The sequence below is a fragment of the Rhinatrema bivittatum genome, chromosome 17 (genome assembly GCF_901001135.1).
Source record: "Rhinatrema bivittatum chromosome 17, aRhiBiv1.1, whole genome shotgun sequence".
NCBI classification, from domain to species: domain Eukaryota; kingdom Metazoa; phylum Chordata; class Amphibia; order Gymnophiona; family Rhinatrematidae; genus Rhinatrema; species Rhinatrema bivittatum.
The window spans coordinates 28,094,493-28,120,602 of record NC_042631.1 but is presented as its reverse complement, the minus strand read 5'-3'; the positions used below and the strand labels follow the sequence as shown (position 1 = coordinate 28,120,602).

The 26,110-nt window shown below is 40.0% G+C and overlaps 1 protein-coding gene across 1 annotated transcript; it reads left to right on the top strand.

Moving 5' to 3' along the window:
- TPH1 (tryptophan hydroxylase 1) lies at window positions 1-25,598 on the top strand. Its single transcript, XM_029582574.1, has 10 exons — window positions 1-223; window positions 9,080-9,265; window positions 10,073-10,173; window positions 12,291-12,358; window positions 14,643-14,839; window positions 17,201-17,336; window positions 17,542-17,668; window positions 18,683-18,778; window positions 21,424-21,557; window positions 24,427-25,598. Exons 2-10 carry the CDS (start codon window positions 9,229-9,231, stop codon window positions 24,599-24,601), a joined length of 1,071 nt encoding a protein of 356 aa, XP_029438434.1. The 5' UTR covers window positions 1-223; window positions 9,080-9,228; the 3' UTR covers window positions 24,602-25,598.
- Window positions 25,599-26,110: the final 512 nt, after the last annotated feature.

Below are 26,110 nucleotides of genomic sequence, written 5' to 3'. Positions count from 1 at the left end.
CAGGATCCAGAGCATCTGATACAGTGAAGAGGAGGGAGATCCTCAAACCCAAGCAGAGCAGCAAAAAAACACAAAACAACAACAAAACAACACCCAGCAATAAGAACCCAACACAAGCCAGCAGAGAAGCTACCAGAAGACCCTATCGCATGCACTGCAGCAGAATCGATGCACCATGAAGAGGAAGGGCGTCTGATGCTCTGAACCTGAGCTGAATAATGAGGTAGGGTCCTCCTGGCTTCCGTCGTTTTACGCCTTTACCGGTTCCAGAAAATTAGACTTATTTTTTTGGGCGACCATTCTTTTGCTGGATTACTTGTCTGACTTGTGCTTCATAGCTGTTGAAAGCCTTGACTTGTTCCCAGACTCAAAGAATGCTCTGCTCTGGGCTACCGTGCTCGGACTGACTGAGGTTATCCATCCACCCCCCCCCCCCCCCTGCAATAATGTCGTGTCCCGGGCCTTTCTTTGTGCACCGGGCAGGGAGCACGGGAGGGAGCTGGGGAGCAGGAGTCTGCAGGCACTGGGGGAGGGGGGCAGAGAGCCGCGGCAGGCAGCGCGGTGGGGGCAGGAGACGCCTCCCGAGGAAATCCCAGCACCAGGTGCCCTCTGCATGGGCTTTCTGCCGGTGCCATGCAACCCGCAGATCGCGCAGTGCCCTCCCGAGGGGCACCCGAGCGTTCACTCTTCCGCGCTGGGGATGGGGGCTTGGAGTCAGGTGGGAAAGGGGCTGCTTCTGCCTGGAGGAGCCAGGCGAGCTGCGGGATTCCGGGGCAGCCCAGCCAGGCTGTAGGGTCCGTGTGCCGGGCGCCTGCTGCTGCCCCCTGGCCATGAGGGACGATGCTTGCTCTCCTCCGCGCCACGGAATCCCTAATCCTTCAGGGTCCCCGGCTCCCCCTCTAGCCCTGACCTGTATTTTACAAATGCCTTGCTCCCCATTATTGCAGGCAATGCCTGAATTAGGCATTTAGAAATAGTTTCTGGGAAAAAAAAATTGAAACTGAGAAATAATTCTGATGAGCTCAAAAGACAAGTGCTTTAAGAACTGTATTTATTATTTATATCAGGTTAGATGTTAAAGCTCTTTTTAAAATGCAATGTGAAACGGTAAATCTAAATAGTTCCTCTGTTGACACAGTTTGGGGGTAAAGGTAAACAGGCTTCAGTGTGACCTTGCTGTTTAGTTGCTGTTGGCAAAGCATCAATTAAAAAGTAAACGTTGGCACTAAATAAATTACTGTTGTGTCCCACTTGGTGATAAGCCAGAAAAATGATGTTCTCTTACAGATAAATCCCCGTTTAAAAGGAAACGCCAAATACTAGAAGACAAATGTTACTTATTGTATTACCCATCCTCTTCATGATGGCCAAGAGTTCTTATATTTTTGTAGAGCCAGACTTTTTGGAAAAATCTTTTTTTTTTCTCCCATAGATCAATATTTTAAAAAAGTTGTTCACACTAAATCTACTGCTTTATCTAAACAATAGAATGCAGCTCATAGTTCATTTGGAGGAACACCTTGTTTTATCTTACAGGATTTTAAGGAAATCTTCCCTGGACAAGATATTTCAGTAGATTATTAAAGATCCTGTCATGGGGCAGAGTCAGTGAGCACTCTGGCAGAAGCAGGTCAGGACTGCAGGGCCAGACCAGAGCTGGTTTTCTGCCTAACCACCCTGCAAGTTGAGCCTTTGGGTTCTGGTGACCGGTGGAACTTGCCTTCTCGAGAACATCATGGTGCTGGTGCACAGTGGGATCTGTGTACAGGCTGGGAGCTGGGGTCAGGCACTGGCTGGGAGCTGGATCCAGGCACTTACTGGGAGCTGGGTTCAAGCACAGACAGGGGGCTAGCTACAGACTGGGGCTGTGGGACAAGGGACTGGACTGGGCAGTGCAAGAAAGAACTAGGACTGGACAACAACAGGACTTAAAGGACTGGACTAGACAGAACAGGCAACAATGAACAGGAAAGCCCATAACAGCACAAGGCTTGATAGGCCTAGAGGCCACAAGGTAAGGCAGGAAAGTCTAAAAGGGCACTGAACATGGCAGGTAGGCCTGCTGAGTGGATAAATACACATTTCTGGACCTTTTCAGATGCAGTGAGATTCTAGTTGACAGTTATCAATCCTATAATTTCCTTCAGTTGCCTCTTGAGGGAGAAAATAGACTTTAGCTAGATAATATTATTGACTGCAATGTTTTGCTTTCCTTTGTATCACCACCTACAAATATTTTGCCAATATAGGCAGCATGAAGTGGGAGAAGCTTGATGGACACGTCTTCTTTATTTATTTATTTAGATTTATATTCCGCTTTTTTTTTTGCACTTTTTTTTCAGCACTTCAAAGTGGATACTTCAACCCAATACTGTAATCTTGGAAACCTGTTATAGGTTCTGGTTCTGGCATGCACCAATGTAAATAGAAATATCCAATCACAAGTGTGATAGATGGTTATTTTGGTTAAACCATAGGTTGCAGTCTATATTTGAACAATGCCCCTGTGACCCTAAATGAGGATTCAAAGTTGTTATAGAAAAAAAAAGTTAAATATTCACAAACGGGGGAAAAAACATGCTTATGCAAAGGGACAGCAGTTAATCACATTGTTTTATCAGGCCCCTGTTCACTTTATGTGCTTTTGTGCAAACCAAACTCAGCAATGTTCACCTAGGCCAGAAGGTGAACATTGAGTATTTGCAGTTCAATGCTTTCTTCCATTAAAGGTTTTTCCATAGGCACGGAATGGGGGGAAAGTCCTTTTTTGCAGAGACCCAATGTGGGCTCTGTGAACGGATTTGGCATTGCTCTCACCAGGGCTAGCCCTCGGGGAGAGCAAGGCATGGAGTGAATCTGCTTCAATGGCCTCCCCTCCAGAGGTTGCAAAGTGGAGGGTTTCCCTTACTTGGAGAGAGCTGGAAGGGGTCCTTGGAGGTTGAAGACTGTATCTAATGAAGTCTTGACGCTGTGTGGAATGCTGCAACTCCAGGCCTGTTAGTACACATGAAGGGACATCTGGGGACTCAAGAGGGGGGCAGGGCTACCATGGCAGCCCCAATTTGTAAGGACAGCCCTGACTCACTATGACAAACACAGTAGGATTGCCACCATATGCGTAAAATCTTCTTTCAGACACTGAGATCCTCAATGGAAGCCACATCTTAGAAATATGATGGCAGAAAAAAACCCATATGGCCCATCTAGTCTGCCCATCCACCCAACTAATTTGGCTTTAACATTCCCATCACTCTCTCAGAGATCCCCTGTGTTTATCCCATGCTTTCTTGAATTCAGATACTGTTTTTGTCTCCACCATCTCCACTGGGAGGCTGTTCCATGCATCCACCACTCTCTCTGTAAAGAAATATTTCCTAAGATTGCTCCTGAGTCTACCCACTTTCATCCTCAGCCCATTCTCCTTGTTCTAGAGCCTCCTTTTTGCTGAAAGAAGCTTGCTTCCTGTGCATGGAAACCTTTGACATGTTTAGATTTTTAAGTCTGTCCCCATATGCTTTAGAATGAAGAACACTGACCATTTTCGTAGCCCCCTCTGGACTGACGCCAACCTGTTTATATCCTTTTGAAGGTGCAGTCTCCAGAATTGTACACAGAATTATAAGTGACCTATATAGGGGCAATATCACCTCCCTTTTTCTGCTGGCCAAAAGGAGACCCACCAGTTCAGACAGATAGAACAATATATTTAGAGACTATTGCTTGCTACATATATTCATTTGATGTTGGTCTAAAGGGGGATTCTCCTCTTTCAGTTTTTTTTTCCTTACCTGAGTTTACTCTTTCTTTGTGTGGCACCATTCAGACTTTAACAAAATTACAGGTTTCTGTGCACAATTTGCAGATATTACCATAAAAGCCTATTGCTTTTGTGACCAGACGTTTCCCCTGTTTTTATATTTCTGTTTTTTGTTTTTATTCTGTGTTATGGTTTAGGATTTATATTCAGATGTACTTTGCTTATTTTATTTTTCTGTTAGATTTTACATGTTGATGGATGGTTCTATCACATTTTTATGTGTTCGTTATATATTTCATGGTCAACATGAATGTCACCAAGAGCTCCTATGGAAATGAGCCAACTCATAACTCTGACTAAATAAATAAATAATCTGGAGGCACCTATAGATTTCCTCATATTCCCCCCCCCCCCAAATAGAAATGTTAGCAGTCTGCACTGTATATTGATACTTTCCACATATCAATTTGATGTCCCCATGGTGCTCTGAGGAGAATCAATCAGTACAGTGGCAAAACCTAATTTATTCAGATTCATGAATGTAGGCAGTGCAACTAAAAATCAGAATAGAAAAAGAGAGAGACCTCAAAGATTTTAACTGCTGGCTGCATTATCTCAGAATGTGCTTTTGCTGAAACTGCTCGCTCTCAGTTTGACTTGGAGATGTCAAGCCAAGCTACAGTGTCCTCTGGTGGAGTTAAGGAGAAATGATGAGCTCGAGCCTGCATACCAATTTATCAGGCCATGCTTTTCTAGTAATGCTGACTGCTACAGAATAGAAAAGGGTTGTTTAACACTAAATTTATTGGATCTGTTTATTTTATTTTATTTTTTTAATGTGTACAGAGTGACTTTTTAAAAGGAAAGCTTTGGAGAGTAATTACAAATATGTCCCTCGTGGAGAAACCGAGCAATCTAGATATTTACCAGAAAGCACATTCTGTTTTCATTTGATGCCTAGGAATCCCATTTTTTTTTTTTGGTATCATGTGTCTGATACAGCAAGGCTTTCTGAGAATATTCTAGAACAGAAGTGGAGAAACTCTGAAGCTTGAGGGTTGCAAATCGATCAAGTTTTCCTGATAGCCCGAATGAATGGACACAAGATAGCCGTGCAAACTTTGGAGGCAGCGCATTCAAATCTTTCTCATGCATAGCCCTGAAACCTCCCACCTCTTTTGTAACCCTTGTGGACCAGAGGTTCCCTGCTCCTGTTCTGGAAGCATGATTTACAGATGTAATGCGCTTAACTACTTTGGCACACTTCCTGATACTTTGGTTATCTCTCTGTATTTCAGAGCTTTGACAGCTAATTCATATTTTAACATATATCTGTAGCTGAATGAATCGAATTACAGTAGGAATGTGGATAATACAGAATGAAATTAGTGGACTTGTAAAGACTTTACAATTAGTTCAGGCATGACATCACACTGAATCTCTGAAAAACATATCAATAAAATGCAAAGATAATTTAAGCTGATCTGAATGCTAGTTCAGTAGATCCCACAAGAAAACTTGCTGGTCAGTGATAAGATGAAATTCCATTAGGAAAATCAAAAGGATACTAAAAATCACATATTGCTATTGTTTTCAAAACCGAAGGAGCTCAAGTCAACCAATCATCTTCATAATATTCAGCATCTGCATTATCCCTTTTTCCATAAAAAAAAAAGAACAGGAGAGGAAGAGGGGAAATAAAACAACAGAAAAAAGTCATGTAACAAACTGGGTAACTAATATAACTATAACACATGCCTGCCACCTCATGAACTTTAAAAAGAGCCTGCATCCAAGCAAACAAAAGATTTTTGTTTGAAAGTTTTATATAAGTTTTATATTCCTTTTGTTTGTTACTTTGCATATACCATGCTACTATGGTATGTTAGAAAGAATATGAGTGGTGGATAGTAAGTTTCTGTGTGTGTTATGAGAAGGTGGGATACGACATATTTATACATTGTAAATCAGAATACTGATTTTACGTAGTAGTGTTATTTCAGTGAGAGTGATACATATTTGCTCGTATAGCTTGAATGTTTGGCATAAGAATTTGCTATACTGGGTCAGACCAAGGGTCTATCAAGTCCAGTATCCTGATTCCAACAGTGGTGAATCCAGGTCACAAGTACCTGGCAAGATCCAGGACAGTAAATAGATCACATGCTGCTATTGCACAGTGGCTATATCTTCAGTCTACATGGTTAATAACAGTTCATTAATTACTCCTCCAGGAACTTGTCCAAGTCCTACCTGTCCAAGTCCTACCTGCTAATTTCATGGAGTGTCCCTTAGTCTTTGCATTTTTTGAAAGAGTAAATAGCCTATTTACATGTACCTATTCTATTCCATTCATGATTTTATAGACCTCAATCATATCTCCCCTGTCGTCTCTTCTTCAAGATGCTCTAACCTTTTTAGCCTTTCCTTATAGGATAGCCATTCCATTCCCTTTATCATTTTGGTTGCCCTTCTGTGAATCTTTTCCAATGTATTTACCTAGGTAAAAGCCTTGAAAATTGTCCCCTGTATACATTTAATTTAACATTCAGGCTCAGAGGGACTAAACTAATCCTTATTCATAGTAGATCACAAAGTCACTTATTGAAATGTCTAGCATATAACCCCAGATTAACATGGTTTGCTCTCCGGCAAAGTCTCTTCCTTCTCCCCCCATCTCATCTGTCCAAAACTGGGGGATGCTGATGAGGCAGATTAGGACCCAATAGCTAGCAACAGCAGTCAGTGATATCCCTTCTCCCTTTTGTCTCCAAACTATTTGAATGTGCTGTTCACTGCCGCTGTCTTGATTTTCTTACATTTCAAGCCATTCTTAATCCATTCCAGTCTGGTTTTCGCTCTCTACATTCAATTAAAACAGCCCTTGCCAAAGTTTCCAATGACCTGTTTATGGCTAAAGCCAAAGGCCTTTACTCTGACCTTATCCTCCTTGACCTGTCTGCTACTTTTGACACTGTTGATCACCACCATTTCCTTGATACTCTGTCCTCGCTTGGATTTAGGGACTCTGTCCTGTCTTGGTTCTCTTCTTATCTCTCCCATCACACTTTTAGCGTTTCCTCTGGTGGTTCCTCCTCTACTGCTATTCTACTATCAATTGGTGTGCCTTATGTCTCTGTCCTGGGCCCTCTTCTCTTCTCACTATATACTAATTCCCTTGGTGGTTTTCAATACCATTTTTATGCTGATGACTCCCAGATCTCCCTTTGTATACAAGAAATCCAATCCCGGATCTCGACCTGCTTGTCTGACATTGCTGCCTGGATGTCCCACCACCACCTTAACATGGCCAAGATGTAGCTCCTTATGTTTCCCTCCAAGCCCTCCTCCCCCTCTTCCTCCTTTCTCTGTTTCTGTGGATAACATGGTCATCACCCTGATCCCATCAGCCAGTAATCTCGGAGTCCTCTTCAACTCCTCTCTTTCCTTCTCTATGCATATCCAAAATACTGCTAAAACATGTCATTTCTTTCTTTATAGCATTGCCGAAATCTGTCCTTTCCTTTCTGAAAACACTACCAGAACTCTTATTCACACTCTCATCTCCTCCCACTTAGACTAGTGCAACCTGCTCCTCACAGGTCTCCCAACAAACCATCTCTCTCCATTGCAATCTGTCCTAAATTCAGCTGCTTGACTTATCTTTCGCCAAAGTCGCAATTCTCACATAACCCCTCTGCTAATGTCACAGCATTGTCTCCCTATCCACTCCCACATACAGTTCAAGCTCCTGTTTCTCACCTACAAATGTCTTCACTCTGCAGCACCTCACCACCTCTCCTCTCTTATCTCTCTCTACACCCCTCTTCGTGCACTCTGCTCGTTGGATAAGTCACTTCTATCCATACCCTTCTCACTGCCAATTCCAGACTCCGTGCTTTCTACCTGGCTGCGCTGTGTGCTTGGAATAGTCTTCCTGAACTGGTGCGTCATGCTCCCTCTCTCGCCATGTTTAAAGCCCATGTCTCCTGTCCTGTATGTTTGTCTTATTGGATTGTAAGCTCTTTTGAGCATGGTCTGTGTTTTTGTATGTTTGTACAGTGCTGCATATGTTGTGTAGTGCTATAGAAATGTTTAGTAGTAGTAGAACCAACATGTGACCTGCGAGCTGGCATGCACTCACAGATGCTGTAATGGCCATACCCCCCAGTTTGGGTTTCCTTAGGAAGCCCATGTGGGAAGAGGAGGCATAGGCACAGTCACCTAGGGGACCTGTGAATAGTACATGCCAGCTTATAGGGCCTATGTTAACTTCAATCCAGTAAGTCAGGTACAAACTTAGGGCCTCATTTACTAAGCATTTTTCCCATAGTCACAGAATGGGAGAAAAACCTTAGTAAATCAGGCTCTTAGTTCAAGTCCTCTGGGGACAGGGAAGAATCTACAGTACCTGAATGTAATCTGCTTTGAAATGCAGAAAGGCAGAATATAAATACGAAAAAAATCATTGACTACTATCACTAGTTTTCTAGGAAAAATAACTGCTCCCTAAAGAAGTGCACTTGAGCACCTGATACCCCCCCCCCTCTCCACCTTACCCCCATTAATCTGCCTCTGCATAGGTCACTGTGTGATTTGAGTTCTTTAGACACTCATACACCTAACATTCACACATTCACTAGCCCCCCCCCCTCCCTAACTCCTAACCTCCCTCCTCCCTTCCCCCCCCCCACCCCTTTTTCCTTCCCACCCCCTAACCACCCCTTTCCATCTTGCCTAACAATTAGCTTTCTACTATGCTTCCCGGAAAGCAAATTTATCAAGACAGCTTACTGTAAATAAGAACATTTTTACTCACAAACGTGTATATATTCCTCGACAACCATTGTATATACAAATTTATTCCTCCTACAAATGTTGATATCAATCATATCTAGCAGAATCTCCCTGCCCCTCTTCTGACTAACCACTATCATGTATCCCACTTAGTTAATTATTACTTGTATAACTTCCATATTATTCGTATGTTATTGTTTTTGTTATTATTGTTATTTCTACTATTCCTATTATAATCATGTGACAAATGTAAAGCCTGTTGCTAAGTTCTGTTCTCTGTAAACCGATGAGATGTTCCCAACGTTCGTCGGTATATAAAAGATATTAAATAAATAAATAAATAAATAAATTTGATAGCGCTGCACATTTCAGACTCTTTAACCCTAATGTTCTGAAGAAGCAAGAAAATAGCTGAACTAAAAGTCAAGTGTATGCCACAATAAGATACATTTTATTATGCTTCTGTAAGCTTTCTGGAAACTATCTACCTAAAAATATAACAAAGTGCACATTTGTAACCAACAGGAGAAGCACGTGAATCTTATCCATACTGAGTCCAGAAAGTCATAAGAGAAAAAGACTCTGAGTTTAAGACCTTTCTGGATTGTGACAGCAACTGTGAACAACTGAACAAGATCTTCCCGCTGTTGAAATCTCACGTCAATGTGGTGTCTATGAATCCAGCAGACAACTGCAGTGTGCAAGACCATGGTAGGTGTCAAGCGAGAAAGGAAGAGAAACATTGTACATGAAATGGAAATGTGACCTGATGTCTCTATTTTTTCATGTTTGCTCATTGCATCTTTGTTAATAAGGAATAGGGCAAAGCTTAAGGTTCCTTTAGACAATAAAACCGCACAGTTTCAGTCAGTATGTAAATACATTGGAGCATCATGAGATATCCAACTGTCACTGCCAAGGACCATGATTCTCCTATTTGTGGGTCTAAAAATGACAGAGGAGGCTGAATCAGGATCAACAGACTCTGTTGTAGCTTGGGCATATTTTTACGAATGGAATGGATGGCCTGAGATTGTTGATTTAGTTCATAGCACACCATTTTTTGTTGCTCCCATTTTTCTGCTTCTTGTTGCTTTTGTACGATTTTGAAATGCTGAGATCTCAGTAACAAACTCTTCCTCTATCTGTTGTGGTCCTGGATGACAGTCTCTCATGAGTTGATGTTGATATTGCACGAAACAGTCCTATAGATATTTGAAATAAGAGCCAAGAAGAATACTTAAGTCATACATCTTATTTCTATACTTAAACCACTTGTATAATCATCATTTTGTAAGTAAATCAGCCTTGTATTTCCTACCAGCTTTCTAAACACTGGAAGAATTCATTGATGACTCATCATTCCAACCTGCAAATCTCCCGTTATGTTCTTATTGCTCAGTATGTTTATTAATTGTAAAATGAATAATAATTACTATGAAGAACATAATCTCTATTGCATATGTAGTATTCCGAGCCATTCTTTCAAAACTATATTTGTTTTTATATACTTCCTAGACATGGAGAATGGTTCTTGGTTCCCTAAAAAGATCTCAGAGTTGGATAAATGTGCAAACCGCGTTCTGATGTATGGCTCTGACCTGGATGCAGATCACCCAGTAAGTATTTTAAGGGTCTGATTTTCAAAATCACCGATGCAGATACAACACAATTTTATGCATGTAAATGGCTGTTATAAATTAGCCCAGGATTCAGTGCACGTAACCCAATTTTCGTGCAAACTTTTACATGCACTGGGGATAGACATCTTGAAGGGTAGAGCTGGGGTGGAGTTGGGACAGTTTCAGAAATCAGTATGTAAGTTCACCCACACAGGTTCCACCCTGTGATGAGCAGATGTAACTTTCTGTGGGTGAGTTTGTGTGAATACCAATTTTAAGACCCAAGAACATAAGTTCACTTTGCAAATATGGGGTGAATTCTGCAAGTACAAATTGCATGCAGATCTTACCCTTACCCGCATAGTTGTAAAATTACCCTCTAAGAAAATATCTGAATTGGATTTCAGAAGCAGCTGATTGTGGTTGAGAATGCACAATGCCCGTGGGTCTTCCTGTACTGAAAATGGACTGTTGGATTTTTAATAACAAATTTTCTTCTTTCAGAAAGCTATATTATTTTCAGTAAAGTGCAGAAACCATAACAAGCGGTTGTTTCGGGCGTTCGACATGCGTTACCTATATTTTTCTTGCTGCTATTTTAATTTATTTTACACCTTTCCTATTGTGAAACTACATTTAGTCTCTGTTTTATTGCTGCTATTTGAAGATGCTGTAAACCACTTTGGGTGAATTTTGTATTCAAAAAGGTGGGTAATAAATTCAAGTGATAAATGAATAAATAGGCTCACAGGGCCACATTTTTCTGACAGACACTCAATGGGAGAAACCTGTCGGGTCCTGGGCTTCTATTTGCAGCAGCTGGCTTTACACATTCATTTTCTGTTAAAAGATGGATGTGATCAAATGCACTCAGAATATTACCATCTCTGAGACTGTGCAAAAGCATAGCTCTGCCCAGCAAGTTGCTTGACGGTCTACAATCATGTTTTGTTGTGCAAAATACTTCCACAGGGTGGTTTTCAAAGAGTTATGGGGGGTGTTCCACATGCAAAATCAGCATCTATACATAGAAGTATTACGCCTATAATATGTTATACCTATAAACCGGAGCGAGGGCCTTTCGCTAAACCTCGGTATATAAAAGCTTACAAATAAATAAATGAATAAAGTAGCACGTACACGCGTAGATGCTGTCCTGGAAATATTGAGAATGTGCGCACCCTTGCAAAGTCGCGTGCAAATGTTAGGGGAACAGGGGCAATTGAGGGGCATTCTGGGACAGGGCTCAGAAGTACACACAAGTTGTTGTTGTGCTTTTATACCTGCTAATTAAGTCACGGAAGTGAAATTGCACTTGCCTTCTTGGTTATGAGGTCTGGATTAAGTGGTGGGGGGGGATCAGGTGCTGGAGAGTCTGGGTGAACTGATGGAGGTGTCTGCAAACTGGTGATTATGAACACATGTTACAATTATTACCCAAGCAAAATCTATGCCTGGAATTTTATAAAATGGGCAGCGAAAGCATGCGGTTTCCTGCATTACAAATAGGTATGCGTACTGACGCAGGCGGCACAGTTTTGGGGCAGAGAGATGCAATATTTTATAAGCTCCTGCTGCACAGTTTATAAGATGCTGCTGTATCTTTAGATGCAGACTTATGCAAACTATTGAAAATTACCCTTGTAAATTTTTCACAACCGCATAACATATAGTTATATGTCGTTTTTAAAATGTGTACTTTTGAACTTTTTTTGGTCATTTTCAATCTCTTGAAAATATTATAGAGTTGCTTTTGAAGATTTTAGTCTTCTTTTTTAACCTGAAAGGGTAGTTTTATAAATATCTTGAGGTTTTTTTCAAACTTTTTTTTTTTGCTGGCTTTGGAATGGTAGGAAAACTGTTCATTGCTTACTTTGCTCACATTTGATAGAAATGACAAACATCTGAACTGAATCAGAAAGTGCATGTGGGTATGCCCCAGGACCCCCTCATTTCTCTGCACACATTGGCATGATCATTTAAACTGGTTTATTCGAGCTTCAAAATGTTTGGCAGGTTGTGTGACTGCTCACAACTGGGTCAATTGCACAGAAAATACTAGAGCTCATAAGGATTTTTGTGTTGATCTAAATATGAACTTTATCATCCAACAGGGTTTCAAAGACAATGTCTATCGGAAGAGGCGAAAGTATTTTGCAGATTTAGCCATGAGCTACAAATAGTAAGTTACATTTTTTCTCCAATAATACATTTGAATTTTATGAGATTGATGTGCTGTTTTCACAAGCCTTCTTCCTCCGTAAGTTTAAGACCCAATATGCAAAGCATTTTGGAGTGAGTTCTATTAAAACCCTGTTTAGCCTTGCTGTTTCTTCACTGACCTAAGAAGGAAGCATAGCTCTCCAAAGTTGGTCACACATGTTTTCCGTTAGTCCAATAACAAAATGGATGACAATTTTTAGTGCATAGGCCCTTTAATTAGTTAATTGTCAAAAATGTCTGTTAATTTATATTGAAAAAGCACCCCATCAGTTAATAGTTTTTTGTTTCTCTGAAGAATATCCCGCTTAGGCACATTTTGTAAACTGGAACGATCTTAATGCAGATCTGACTGGAAAGCAGACTATTATGTTCTGTCACTTTATTTAAGATTGCTCTTCTAATTTTTAATTTTTGGTGTTTTTTACCGTAGACTAAAAAAGTGCTAATGTGGTGGTTAATTCTGTCCTTCCCTCTGTCCAGAGTCAAGATGACCTGATGACCTTCTGGCAGTCAATGCATTCTGCAAAATACAGATTAGTGCCTCCACACATGTGACGTCTTACAGGATCCCCTCTCTGGATCCTTTGGTTCTCCTTCTGGGGCTGGGGTTGAGGGATGACCCAGAGGTCAAAAGCCAAGGACATTTCTCAACCTCTTAACTACTTGTTGTTCTTGGGAGGTGCCCTTTGATCCAAAAGTATCACTTACTGCCTCTACAGCTATGCCATCTACTTGTACTCACTGGATATCATGCTAGTAACTAGTTTCTCCAAACCCTTTTCAGCTACCAGACTTCCAATATCCCATTCTTCTAATCCCTCATGATTCATCAGTAAGCTCTTCAAAGGTCTGTTGCAGACACTGATCAGAATGAAATAGGAAGTGCTGTGCTGGTTTTGACGGATGCCTTCCTAGTCCTCTCCCAGTGCTGCTGCCAGCCTCCACTGAGTCTGCCGCCTTCCTCTGCACCATATCAGCAGTGGAGATGGGAGCAGGCTGCAGCTTTTTTGGTTTCCTACCCTTTCCTGAATCTCTAGCGTTTTTCCCCCTCTTAGAAAATCTCGTTTGATCTTAACCACGGGTTTCCTAGTCATAACATAGAAATAATGGCAGAAAAGGACCAAATGGTCCATCCAGTCTGCCCAGCAAAATTCTTATGGTAGTATCTGCTATGCCATGCAAGTTGCCCCATGTTTGTAGCAACTTGCACCCCATGCACTTATCCCTAAGCCTTATAATAACCCATAAAAATTCACTGCTAGCAACATTTTTATTGTGTGTTGAGCCTTCTTGAAAATTCAGACAGTGTGCTTGATGTGCTTTGATTATGGACTTGGCCAAAGAAGCAGTCCTGTGCTTTTTCCCTTATATCTGTGTATCAATAGTTCAGACCATAAAAGTCGTGGCCTGTGATGGTTGTCGTCTGAATCCAATTCCACTTTCACCCTCCTCCCTCCCACCACCATCAAAGCAGAGAGCGATGTTGCAGTTCCATCAAAACTGCAAAAGAGGCATAGGATCCTCATGGTCCTATGCCTCTGATCATCATTGCGTTACTCATGCTGGCCTCCGACCTATCTGGAGGAACAGACTTCCCTCGACCTCTCTCATGGCCATGTCTGCCTCTTGATGCCAATGATATGATGGAATTTATTAAAAGAGATCACTGGTAGATAGGGGCTTTAGTATTACAATATATACCCTTTTTCTACAGTCTGTTTCAACTCTCAAATATTTATTATATTTCATACATTTGACTTCAGATTGAAATGAAAACATCCAGTCTTGAAACATTTTCAATTGCATCTTAAGTTCATTAACTACAGAGTGCGCTTTGAAGGAGCTCATCGTTGTATTTATGTGATTTACTAATGCACTCTTTCACCTAGTCAATGATTAGAATCATTGATTCTAATCATTGACTAATCATTGATTGACTAATCATTGACTAATCATTAGAATCATTACGCACATAAGTCTGCTTTGAAAATTTACCATGAAGTCTATGAGTACTTTTTATTTGGAGACTTTAGTCCTATGTGTACAAGTATAAAATTACCTTCTATATGTGCATGAATTGTATTACCTTACTGCATGAAAATAGTCTAGTCTTTGGTTAAACATTCATGCTTTTATTGATTTAATATTTCTATTACATGTTTTGTGATAAGTACAGAAAGGATTTAAAAAAATATGTATAAAACCCATTGGTTAATATGTCCATATCTTGTCTTCATATTTAGTGGTGATCCCATTCCACGAATTGAATTTACAGAGGAGGAAATTAAAACCTGGGGGACTGTGTTCCGAGAACTTAACAAGCTCTATCCAACCCATGCCTGCAGAGAGTACCTGAAAAACTTACCTTTACTTTCCAAACACTGTGGCTACCGGGAAGACAACATCCCCCAACTGGAAGATGTGTCACGTTTCCTGAAAGGTAAAATCCTGATAAATTTTATGGTAAACATGTAATTGGGTATGTATTATCTTCTTGTAGTTTAAAGTTTTACTGGTGAGGAAACGTCAAGATGGTGGCCCCAAAATATTGATGATGTATGAGGTATATACATTTTTAATAAACTAAACTAATAATAGAAACAATATAATAAACAAGACAATATAAACTGCAATTCTTATTTTTTTTACTTTATATTTATTGAATATTTTAATTATACAAAGGACATACCTTGCACAGAAACATTGAGAGAAGACAAAAGAAACAAGCAAATAAAATATAAAAGTAATATGTATTAAAAATCTATTCTCTCCCACTGATAAACACCAATGGGGGGGGATCAGAAATAGAGGAGAAAAAAAAAAGAAAAAAGAAACTCATTTAAAGGCAATAGACAGCGTGAATATAATTACCAACATCAATAAGCCGAAAATACATATCCCTATAAAGACTCTGGGTTAATATTGGGGCTACTCCTTCTAGAACACAAAAATTCCTTCAACTTGTTGGGTTCAAAGGAAATAAAAGTATTAGCACCCAGCTTTACAGCACATTTGGAAGGATACCTTAAAAGAAAAGAAGCTGTTAAAGCTAAAACCTGACAACACATGGAAAGAAACCCCTTACAATGGTCTTGCATTATCTTAGCTAGGTCAAGATAAATTCTGACCAAGCCTCCTAAAAAAGAAACATCAGCATTCAAAAAGTAGAACTTCATCACCAAAGAAACATTTCGCTCATAGTAAAAAGAAAGCAAAATGTAGAGTTTCAATAACTTCGATATTGGAATTCTCCAAGTAGGAAGTTACATTCATAGAGTCAACATTCAATTGAGGTGGAGCTTCTAAATTAGTAACAGACTTGAAGGGTAGAAAAACCATTTTGTCAACAGGAGGTATCTTCTCTGCAGGAATCTTTAGGACTTGAAGAAAATAATGCCTAAGTGTTACTCGAGGAAATTCACCCATCTCTTTGGGGAAATTTAAGAATCTCAATTCAAACATTTAGCCAAGTTTTCCATCCTCCTAGAAAGGGAATGACGCTCATGAATTAAGGTAGCATTTTCTGTCTTTATGCCTTCCACAGCACTCTCCAAAGATTGTAAAGTTGCTGAGTGCTCCTGTAAGGTGTTCTGGTGATCTAAGGCAACCTTATCCAACTTCAAAGAAACTGTCTCAACCTTTTGAGAATGAACTCTAAAGGTTTGGCATAGTCCTGCTATTAAGTTCCAGAGTGAGTCTAGGGTAACCATGGCTGGTCGAGTTAACAAAAGGGGAACCCCAGAAAAAGGCTGCTCACCTACTGAAGTAGCCTCAACCCTTGAAGGGACAGAGTTCAAAGGGGAAATGCTGTTTTCTTCTGTTAGATTTTGAGTTTGCTGAATGGCGTGGGGCTCACCCCAACTCCCAGCGAGTAGCTGACTGCTCCCTCTTCACGGGGCGCGGGACTGATATCATCAATACGCATCCCAGCAATGTTGGCATTCATCAGGGTCAGCACAGGCAGTGGAGATCATACGCCGGGTGGGCTGAGAGACACTTCCCCAAGCGAGAACAGAGCTCCTCCTTCTGCCTCGTCAATGGGGCTCAATGCCCGCGACTCGGTGATTGAAATAGCGTACTCCAGGATGGTCCATTGATCCTGGGGAATAGAGGGTACAAAAGAGTAAACTCTCACTTTCCCCTTCCTTTTGTGAGGCATCAAAACAAGAAACTTGAACAAAGAACAGGTAAATGTAGAGCACAACCCCTGTAATTCTTATTTTTGAATCTATTTCAGTCAGCTTCAATATTGTATTAACCTTAATTTGAATGCTTATTTTAAATTGATGAATTTTACTGTGATTACTAATAGCACTGCAAGCTGCCAATAAATTAGAATCCTAAATTGCATGCCAGTCATTGCATTCTGGGGTCTGTACTGAGAAAAGATGGGTCATTGTACCAATATTTTTCCATTATTCATGTAATAATACAATAAAAATTATATGATAATGTTGGGAAATTCCTACTAAAAAATATGTTTCCATGTGATATTTAAATGCATATTAAAGATCAATGCTCATTATTAATTGGTTCATCATTCAATCTTCAGGCTTGAGGAAAGTGAGAGGTAATTTATGCTAAGAGAAAATGGATAGAGTTTTGAAAATAGTGTGATGATAAACTAGTGAAATGGTGGTGTGTCTTGAATGAACCAGTGACGTGGAGATAGGAGTTAAAGCACATTCCATCAACACGTGGCATCCAGTATGAGTCAGAAGACATGCAACCTGTTGGAAAATTAGCAGAGCAGCTGCATTATGTACTGGGCTGACAGCGGATTTGTTTGGATTGGTTTCAGAGCGCTCAGGATTCACTATCCGTCCAGTTGCTGGCTATCTGTCTCCCAGAGATTTCTTGGCAGGCTTGGCATTCAGAGTTTTCCACTGCACCCAGTATGTTAGACACAGCTCGGACCCACTTTACACGCCAGAGCCGTGAGTACTCATACTTAGTATGCACAGACAATGCGTGGCTTATTGTCACTTCTAGAGATTTCACACTGTCTCTGATGCTGTGAGAGCAATCATTTTTCAAAATACTTAATTAATCCTTTTTTTTTTTTCTTTACTTTCCTAACAGGGAAAAAATGTTTTAAAGTTTAAAATATGTTCTGAAATGACTTCAGTTTTTCTTTTTCAGGGACACATGTCACGAGCTGTTGGGACATGTCCCCCTTTTAGCTGAACCCAGTTTTGCTCAGTTCTCCCAGGAAATTGGTTTGGCATCGCTTGGGGCATCAGATGAAGCTGTTCAGAAACTGGCTACAGTATGTACTTCTATGTGTAAAAGCAATTTTTAGCCAAGAGCTTAGTACTCTCTATCAGATATTTCTTGGCTGTCTACTTATGTGTATGGTTTTAGGATGCTATAATATGTAAATATTTTCAAAATATAAAGGAATGCTCAGTCAAGATGGCAAGGTCATTACTGCAATGAGCATGGTGCAGCTCAGAAAAGCATTGATGTATCTGATTAATAGGATGAAGGTGCTGGTCTGGATGAATGGAACAGAGTTGTCATTCCAACATGGTTGCCCCGTCCATTTGCAGACCAGAGCTGGACCACAAGGGGAATCTCCTCAGGCAGGAGGGGTGGGATATCATGCCAGTCCAACAGGGCTTCCTAGTGTGTGGCTCGCATGAGGAGGTGAAAGTGAAACTCAAGGATGAGTCTGATTGATTGTCAAACCCCCTCCACGCCATGGAACTGTGCCCCTGAATGTAGGGAGGCTTTTTTAGTGCACACTGAGTGCTCCGATTTCATCATGCTTGTGAGGTCCTGTTCTGGGTTTGGCAGGGAGCTCTATGGATTTGAACCTGCCCTTTAATTCTGCTTTGCCATTTCTTCTGCTTTACAAATCCATTCCACTTTTACACGTGGCACTTAGTGGCACTACGTCTATGGCCAAATCAAAGAACATTTACCGAACACCTCCTTCCTCTTGCAGTTTGTCTCTGTGACCAACTGACAATGCTACGGGCTGCCAGAAAAACACGATGCTCTTGCAGCCATGCCTACATTCATGAAATGTGAATGTTACCTTCACGATATTCCAAGACCCACAAAGTAAATCAGTTTTTCATGAACAGGAAAGAAGGTGCGCTAAAGAATGATAATCAACATGGTCAGAGGAAGGAAATCTACGCTCTATGAATGTGCATGCATATTTAAAAACCTATTCTACTGTGAAAACTCGTTTTATTATGCACAAATTATTTAGTCTGAAAGTAACACCATAAATACTGATCTATTTTTTTCTATTTCTTTTTATCCCATTTAGTGTTATTTTTTCACCATTGAGTTTGGTCTGTGTAAGCAGGACGGAAAGCTGCGAGTTTATGGAGCTGGATTACTTTCTTCTATCAGTGAACTCAAAGTAAGAAGCCCAGAAGTTTTTTCCTTTTATTGTGTTTTATTTGAAAATAAAAACAAACAAAGTTAAGCCAAACATCCACCATGTTTCATCCACATATCAATGCTCTGCAGTGCTAGTCAAATTCTGATATTACAGGATCTCCTTATAACAAACTCATTGACTCCCAAATTATTTATCATAAAGAGGGCCCGTGGTAGACACATTTTCACTTTAGTGCATTCTTACCCACTGATAAGTGTTAGGTCTGGGTAAGTACATCTACTGAGACTACAGTTTAGCTCTATTACAATAGCACGCATAGGGCATGATTCATCTAATTTTGGTACTTTGGAAAATTATACACTCAAAACACATTCAGTAAGCTTGGTGAATAATAAGGACAACCTATATTTAAAAAAAATGCGACTTAGAGAACCTGTGTATCTTAAAAAAAAAAAAGTACAAAATCTTCCCCGTCTTTGAGTTTTTTCAGAATGGTGTTCACTCTGACTTACACATAATATGCATGAGGCACATCATCTCTTTTTGACTAAATGAAATCTCTGTTCTGACTTCGCCCATATCTGGGACTGGGAGGAGGAAACAGATTGAGCATGTTCCTGCTATGCTGTTGCTCAGACTAAGAGAAAGAAGTAAAAAATGCTTGACCACATTTCAGTTTCCACACTGCCTCATTTTCATAAGGGCAGAATCATTGACAAGGTACTACTCTGCATAAAGCATGCAGGAAAAGGATACTGCAGTGAAAAATACAAATAATTTAGTGGGGGAAAACACTGTCATAATTAGAAGAAACATACAGAGATTGCTATATCTAAGGCAGGAGAGGCTCACATACATGTCAGGAAAGGATTTTAAGAGGTCTCATAATCTTATCAGATGCAGTGCACATGAAAGAGAAGACTTCCATTCACACAGGGCACATTACAGCTCTCCACAACTCCACCCTTTTTAACAGTTCACAAATGTGCTATACAGAGGGTGATCATGTAGCTCCATGTTAGGGTTGAACCAGTCATGGTTGTACCTCATGGTGTGCATGCAGATATAGTCTTAAGGAAATCAGGACTAGAAATCCATGCATGCAATGGTATAAAACCAATAATGACTGAGCTTGACCCTTTCATATGGAGCTACATGGTCACCTGAACTATGCAAAGCAACCTAGTATAGGAAGCTTAGGGGAATCAGGAAAGGGAAGCCCAACTGGCTACTTGAGACAGAACAGACATCCTCCATCACAAACTAGTCCATGACCTGGAACACACAAAAACACAGGAGAAATACATTACAAACTGCACAACTATATCACACGTGCACGCAATCTCACACACCAACTAGCAGCTTTAGGATACCAAATCCAATCTTCCTTCCCAGATGGCATGCTTGGATAATATAGGAGACTCTCGCTGATCCAGGGACTGGAGGGGCACCTCCTCTGAGGCACCCTCTCAGCACCATCATTGGCTGGTAGGGGCTGCCACAGCACTGGTAGCCATTTTCCCACCCATTCCCAGGCCTGAATATGTCCCTTACTTTGATGCTGTCTTCTGTGAAAGCAGAAGCTATATTTTTCTCCGTTAATTATATGTGGATTAAAAGATGTACTTGTGGATTGGCTTAGTGGCAATGCTGTGCACTGCCTTGTGGAAAGTGTCCAGTTGGATCCCTGAGGCAGGTCTTCACTCCCCGGGTCGGCTGGGGAGGAAGCAGCATTCACAATCTCCTCCAGGGGGCGTGGAAGGGCATCATGGTCATTGCTCAGAGGTAACACTTTATGGCCAAATTCAGGGCCCGTGATTGCAGGGTTCTCGAATGAACCCTGGTGCATGGTTTTTAGCCACCGTGGCAAGATTAGGTGCACTGGAGGAGGGGGGTGGGGAGGAATATAAAAGAAAGGAGAAAAATCCCCAGGTAGTTGTGAATGAAGGATCTCGGCACCCGGATCCCAGCCATGGCTGCGAATGAGCCAGAGCCTCGAGGAGAAAGCCGCCAGTGCAAACCCTCCCATCCCCCACTCATCACATTTTACTGGAATTCTAATACCGAAAGTGACCTTGAGCATCCTTTGAAAAGATGGGCTACAAATACATATATTAATTATTATTGCTATATAGTCTACTTGTATTAAAATAAATTATAGCAATATGTATATTTCTTGTTTAAAAACTGAAATGGCCTGAACAATTGTATTAACTTTATTTCCTTATAGTCAATTAAATTAAGAGTTTGTACCTTTTCAGTTTCTATTCTATGGGAAATAACTAATAGGTCTTTAAAAATGTATTATGCTCTCTGCTGATCTTAATATGTATTAATAGAGTCAGCATGACTGAGGGGCTCTAATGGCTCTATTATTACTATGTTTCGTGTTATTGCGATGTGAAGTGAGATTCTGTCCATAATTTGAGTATTTCCCAGCTAGTGAGGTTCAGCAGATTGCAATAGGGAGACCTCAAAATCATTGGCGGCAGGGGGGAGGAGAAACGGCAAAGTCTCCAGTTCTATCAGGATCCCTTAAACCCTGTCTGGATTATAGGCAGAGTTTCACATCATGAATTTTTTTTTGACCTGTGCCTAATGGAGAGTTGTACATATCGTCCCGCTGAATGCCCTCATAACTCCGCTGTTCTTTGTACTCACAGCATGCACTTTCCGGCAATTGCAAAGTAAAGCCCTTTGATCCGAAGATCACTTGCAAGCAGGAAGGCCTCATCACAACTTTCCAGGAAGTTTACTTTGTTTCCGAAAGCTTTGAAGAGGCCAAAGAGAAGATGAGGTATGTGTAGTTGCTAGTCCTGCTTGTATGATGAGAAGGCAGGGTTATTATGACGTCCGTATACTTTCAGTGCTGGTCAAATATACCTCTCTCATATACAGGGCTAGCGGGAGGTATTAGGCTACTGCTTCTAAGATGTATAGAAAGTATTCCTGTGTCATTATCGTTTTTTTTTTTTACCATGAACCATTACTTTCTAAGAGGAAAAGAACATCTAGTTTAGATTGGCTACAGCTGGTTTGGACATAACTCTAACTTCCCTTATCTATGGATTACTATAGTCCACAGCATGAAGACCATTTCTAGCTAGATCTAGGAGACCCGTGCACTTCTGCCTAGCTACACAGAGAAAAGCACAAATACTGGCCAGGTTGGGACTACTGAGATTCTACAATTTACAGATCAAATTATCCGGATAACTTACCTGCTCGGCAGGTTTTTTTTTTTTTTTTTAATGTGGGGCTCATTGCAAACTAAACAAAACAAAAAGGAGAGCCAAACAATTAATCCTCGCTAATTTTCATTCACTGTTTTAGCCAGTCAATAGAAGTTCCTCACATTCAGTATTTCAGCTAATTGCAAGGGTTTTTTTCCCCTCAGTCATTACATTATCTCATACTTTTGCTGTTCATGAGGGAACAGAGACTCTGTTACAATTCTATTTGCTTATCAACAAAACTTGCTTTGGTGCTTAAACAAAGCATTGTCCCTCATGAACTTTTACAAAAATTAAAATAAATCACAGATATTGCATGCCAGTTGCCATTCTTACTATCCCCAAATAAAGGCATATAACATTGGAAAACTGAATCACATGTTACAGAATACTGTTTGTTACAATACATTATTTACAGGAATGGTTTAATAGCAAATCTATCTAGCTGGTTTGATTCTTTTTTATCCCACTCTCCTTTCTCTTGAATGGCTGTTTATTACTTAATTTGTTAATTCATGTGATGTATTTACTGTTATATGCTGTAGTTTATTTATATTCCAAGCTTTTTATTGTTTTGTGCTTTTATTTGTTCTGCAAGCAAAGGAGTGTGTGTCTATGCCTTAAGCTCAGACCAACACATAGAAAATTCAATTCAAAAGTCTTTTAATACTTCAGAAATTACATAGTTGCTAAAGTACCAAACAAAATAGGGTCTCTTGATATGAACCATAGTTCATCCTAAGGCTGGAAAGGAAGGGACAAGTCACTCTATGAAATAAACATGAAAAATATTAAGGGCCAGATAAAACTAAGGCTAAACAGATGAAGATGCTATGAAGTGTAACCAAAAGTACAAGATTAAAACAAAGCAAGACATACCTGGCACAATTTTAATCCTACAACAAGCTTACAGTAACAAAAATGGCTTCCAAAGAGTAAACAAATAGAGCTAATAGTCCTTTTTACTCTGGGTGTTATAAAAAAAACAAGTGCCAACAGGTCACATGGCTAAAACCAACCAATTAGAAAAATGAGATTTTGTGAGTGAATGTCATGTGACTACACTCAACTAATCAAAAGAGGTAGGTGCTGTATATAGCCAATCTAACAGTGAACTAAAGTAAAAAAAATGAAACGAGAAACCAAAAGGAAAATAATAGCAGACACCAATGAATCCATACAAAGAGTTAAACTATATTAAAGGTGAAGCTGAGGTCCTTGAGTTAAAGGGCCATATCAGCAATCAGACCAAGCAGTTTGAATAGTCAGAGGAACACTGATCCAACGCTGTTAACATTGGGTCAAAAAGTTAGAAAAATCACTCCCTCATGAATAAAGTGGTACATAATTACAAAAAATCTGAGATGAGAGTCCTCATGATGTGCTTTCAGCCAATGTATCACCAAAGGAAGCTCTAAATAAGACTGTCAAAGACAACTACAATGTTCAAATGTGCATGTTTTTAGCATCCAGGTGGTCTTACCCATGTATAGGTAGTCAACATGGACAAATAATGACATAAATAACCCCTATAGAAAAACAATTGGCAGAAAAGTGAAGCCTAAAATTGGGTGGGTAAATTCCAACATAGAGAGTGGCACAGTACAGACTTGGTAGTGACTGCATGCTGAGATTTTAATATTGATACATTGCAAGTGGTCTGTCTGTCAGACCAGAGAATCAGCTTTTTAAGTGGCAAGGCCTGTCTTGTGGAACTCACTGCCAGATAATCTGAGAATGATTACTTGCCTTCAGACATTTTAAGTAACAACTGAAGGTGTATTATTTTAGGCAGGCCTTCGAACTCCACGTCTAGGGTAATTTCATCAGTCACAGGCTGCAATATGTTTTTTTGTTATTGGTATGCAAGTTGTGTGTATACTGCACGTTGATATGGCTGAATTATAGTTTTTAGATTATGTATGTTTCTTATGTACCCCACTCTGGATTTCAGAGAGAGTGGGAACAAATCTTTCAAATAAATAAATAATATGAGCTAATAGTGATTTACAACAGCACATACATGCCCCACATATCCAGAATATGATAAGGTATTAGTAATCTGATCTGGAGTTGGGGGTCAGTGCCTGAATAAACAATAGGTTACAGTTGGCATACAGGGCACGCTTAACGACATCCTTTGATAGTGCAAGAAGAGTAGCCCCATCTATTTTGTTCTACTTGTAATCCCCCTTGAATATAGATACTTGGAAAAGTGGATAAGAAATTAGAATAAATAAATGCGTAAGCAGTATCTGCAACAAATCTATTCCGAAAAGATATTTCAACTCTAAGAAGAGTATGCAACATTGGTTGTTGATGTTCGTGTAATTATTTTATAATCTGCTTCATGTAAAGTATGTTGGAAGAACTTAGGGCTTGCTTTGCCATCATTTACGACCCACTCATTCTTTTTTTAATGCTTTTCCACAGAGAATTTGCCAAAACAATTAAGCGTCCCTTTGGCCTGAAGTATAATCCATACACACAGAGTGTTCAGATCCTGAAGGACACCAAGAGCATCACCAGCGTGGTGTGCGAGTTGCGCCATGAACTGGACATTATCAGTGATGCCCTGAGCAAGATGAACAAGCAGTTGGGGGTCTGACTCAGTTCATCAACACTTCTGCTTTAATAGTCCTAGGCAAGAAGATGTGCCATGTGCAGATGTCAAAACTGAAACCTTTATTTAAGAAAGTAGGCTGGTGACATTTATTTAGATGTATTTGACCACAAAAATCTACTTGGGAAAGACATTCGTTTGGAATTGATTTCAAGTATCATCTTTAGAGCTCTATAACTTCATTGTAGATGAATAAAATGCCCTAGAATTTGGAAATAAAGATCAGAAAGCACTGTAAATTCTAGTATCCTATTTCCTTCTTTATCACCTGCCACTCAGCATAATCAGGAAGAAACCAAGCTCTTTTTACTAAGAGTGTCTGTGAGAACCTCTTTTTTTTTTTTTTTCAAATTCTTTTATCTTCAGTTTCATCTGCATACCTGAAAGATGGTTTAGTATGTCTTCAAGACATAAATAGACCTTCATGCCCAATCAGAAAAAATCAGTTTTAGAATGAAAACTCCCTTGTTCTTCTGCTAACATTTTGTACTTTACAGAAATTGCTGATATATATTTTGCCTGCAGAATTGTTATCTATAAACATAAGACAGGTGTTCTCTTCTTTTTATTTGTTTTAACTGCCAACTACATTATTTTTGAAATGATCTAGCCCTGCTGCTCTCCAAATGTTCATTCCTGCAAAAATGTAGTACTATATTCCATGGTTAATGGCATATTATAAGTTTACATCATAGCGTACTTTGTGGATCTGAGATCTCCTTCCATTGTTTAGCAATCTCTACACAAAATAATATTTTCTGTATTAACACATTTCTGAGATTTTATTTGTGCTTTGTTTATATGATATGTTATGTTTAATTTTTATTGCATCATTGAAATATCCTTTCATTCTAGCATGAATATTTACTGTGAAAATGTAAATAAACAATTAATTAAACAAGAAACATGCATTAGGCATTAAGAAACTCTACAAAGAAGATAAACACTATTTTGCTGTTTTTTACATTAATTCTCTAGCTGTATAAATACCTTCAAATATATATTATTTCTTGATGTAAAGTCTACACTATATATTTATTATTCTTTTACTTATAGAGTTTAGTTTAATATTAGAATGTATGTCAGTGGGTGCTATCTCTCAGGGCTGGCATGACTTATTAGGCAAACTAGGTGGTCACCTATGGTGCTGACCATTAGGGGGTGCCGAAGAGCAGCCGTGTGGGGCCGCGAGCGGAGCCCATCCCGCTTGCAACAAAGAGGAGTAGAGATTTGGTGGGACACGAATGAGGTAGGAGTCGGGCTGAGATTGGGGTGTGGAGTGTAGCGCGACTGGGAGGGCAGGCACAAGGCTAGCTCTCAGAACCTCAGTATGAGCTGCCCATGCTCTCTAGAAATAGCAATATACAGAATATGGGATATGCTCATTTGCTCTTCCCAGTTCATCCTTCTTATTCCTTACTCTTATATAAGATATATACATATACAGGTAGATTTTAAAAGCGTTGCTCATGCAAAAATGCACATCAATGGAGA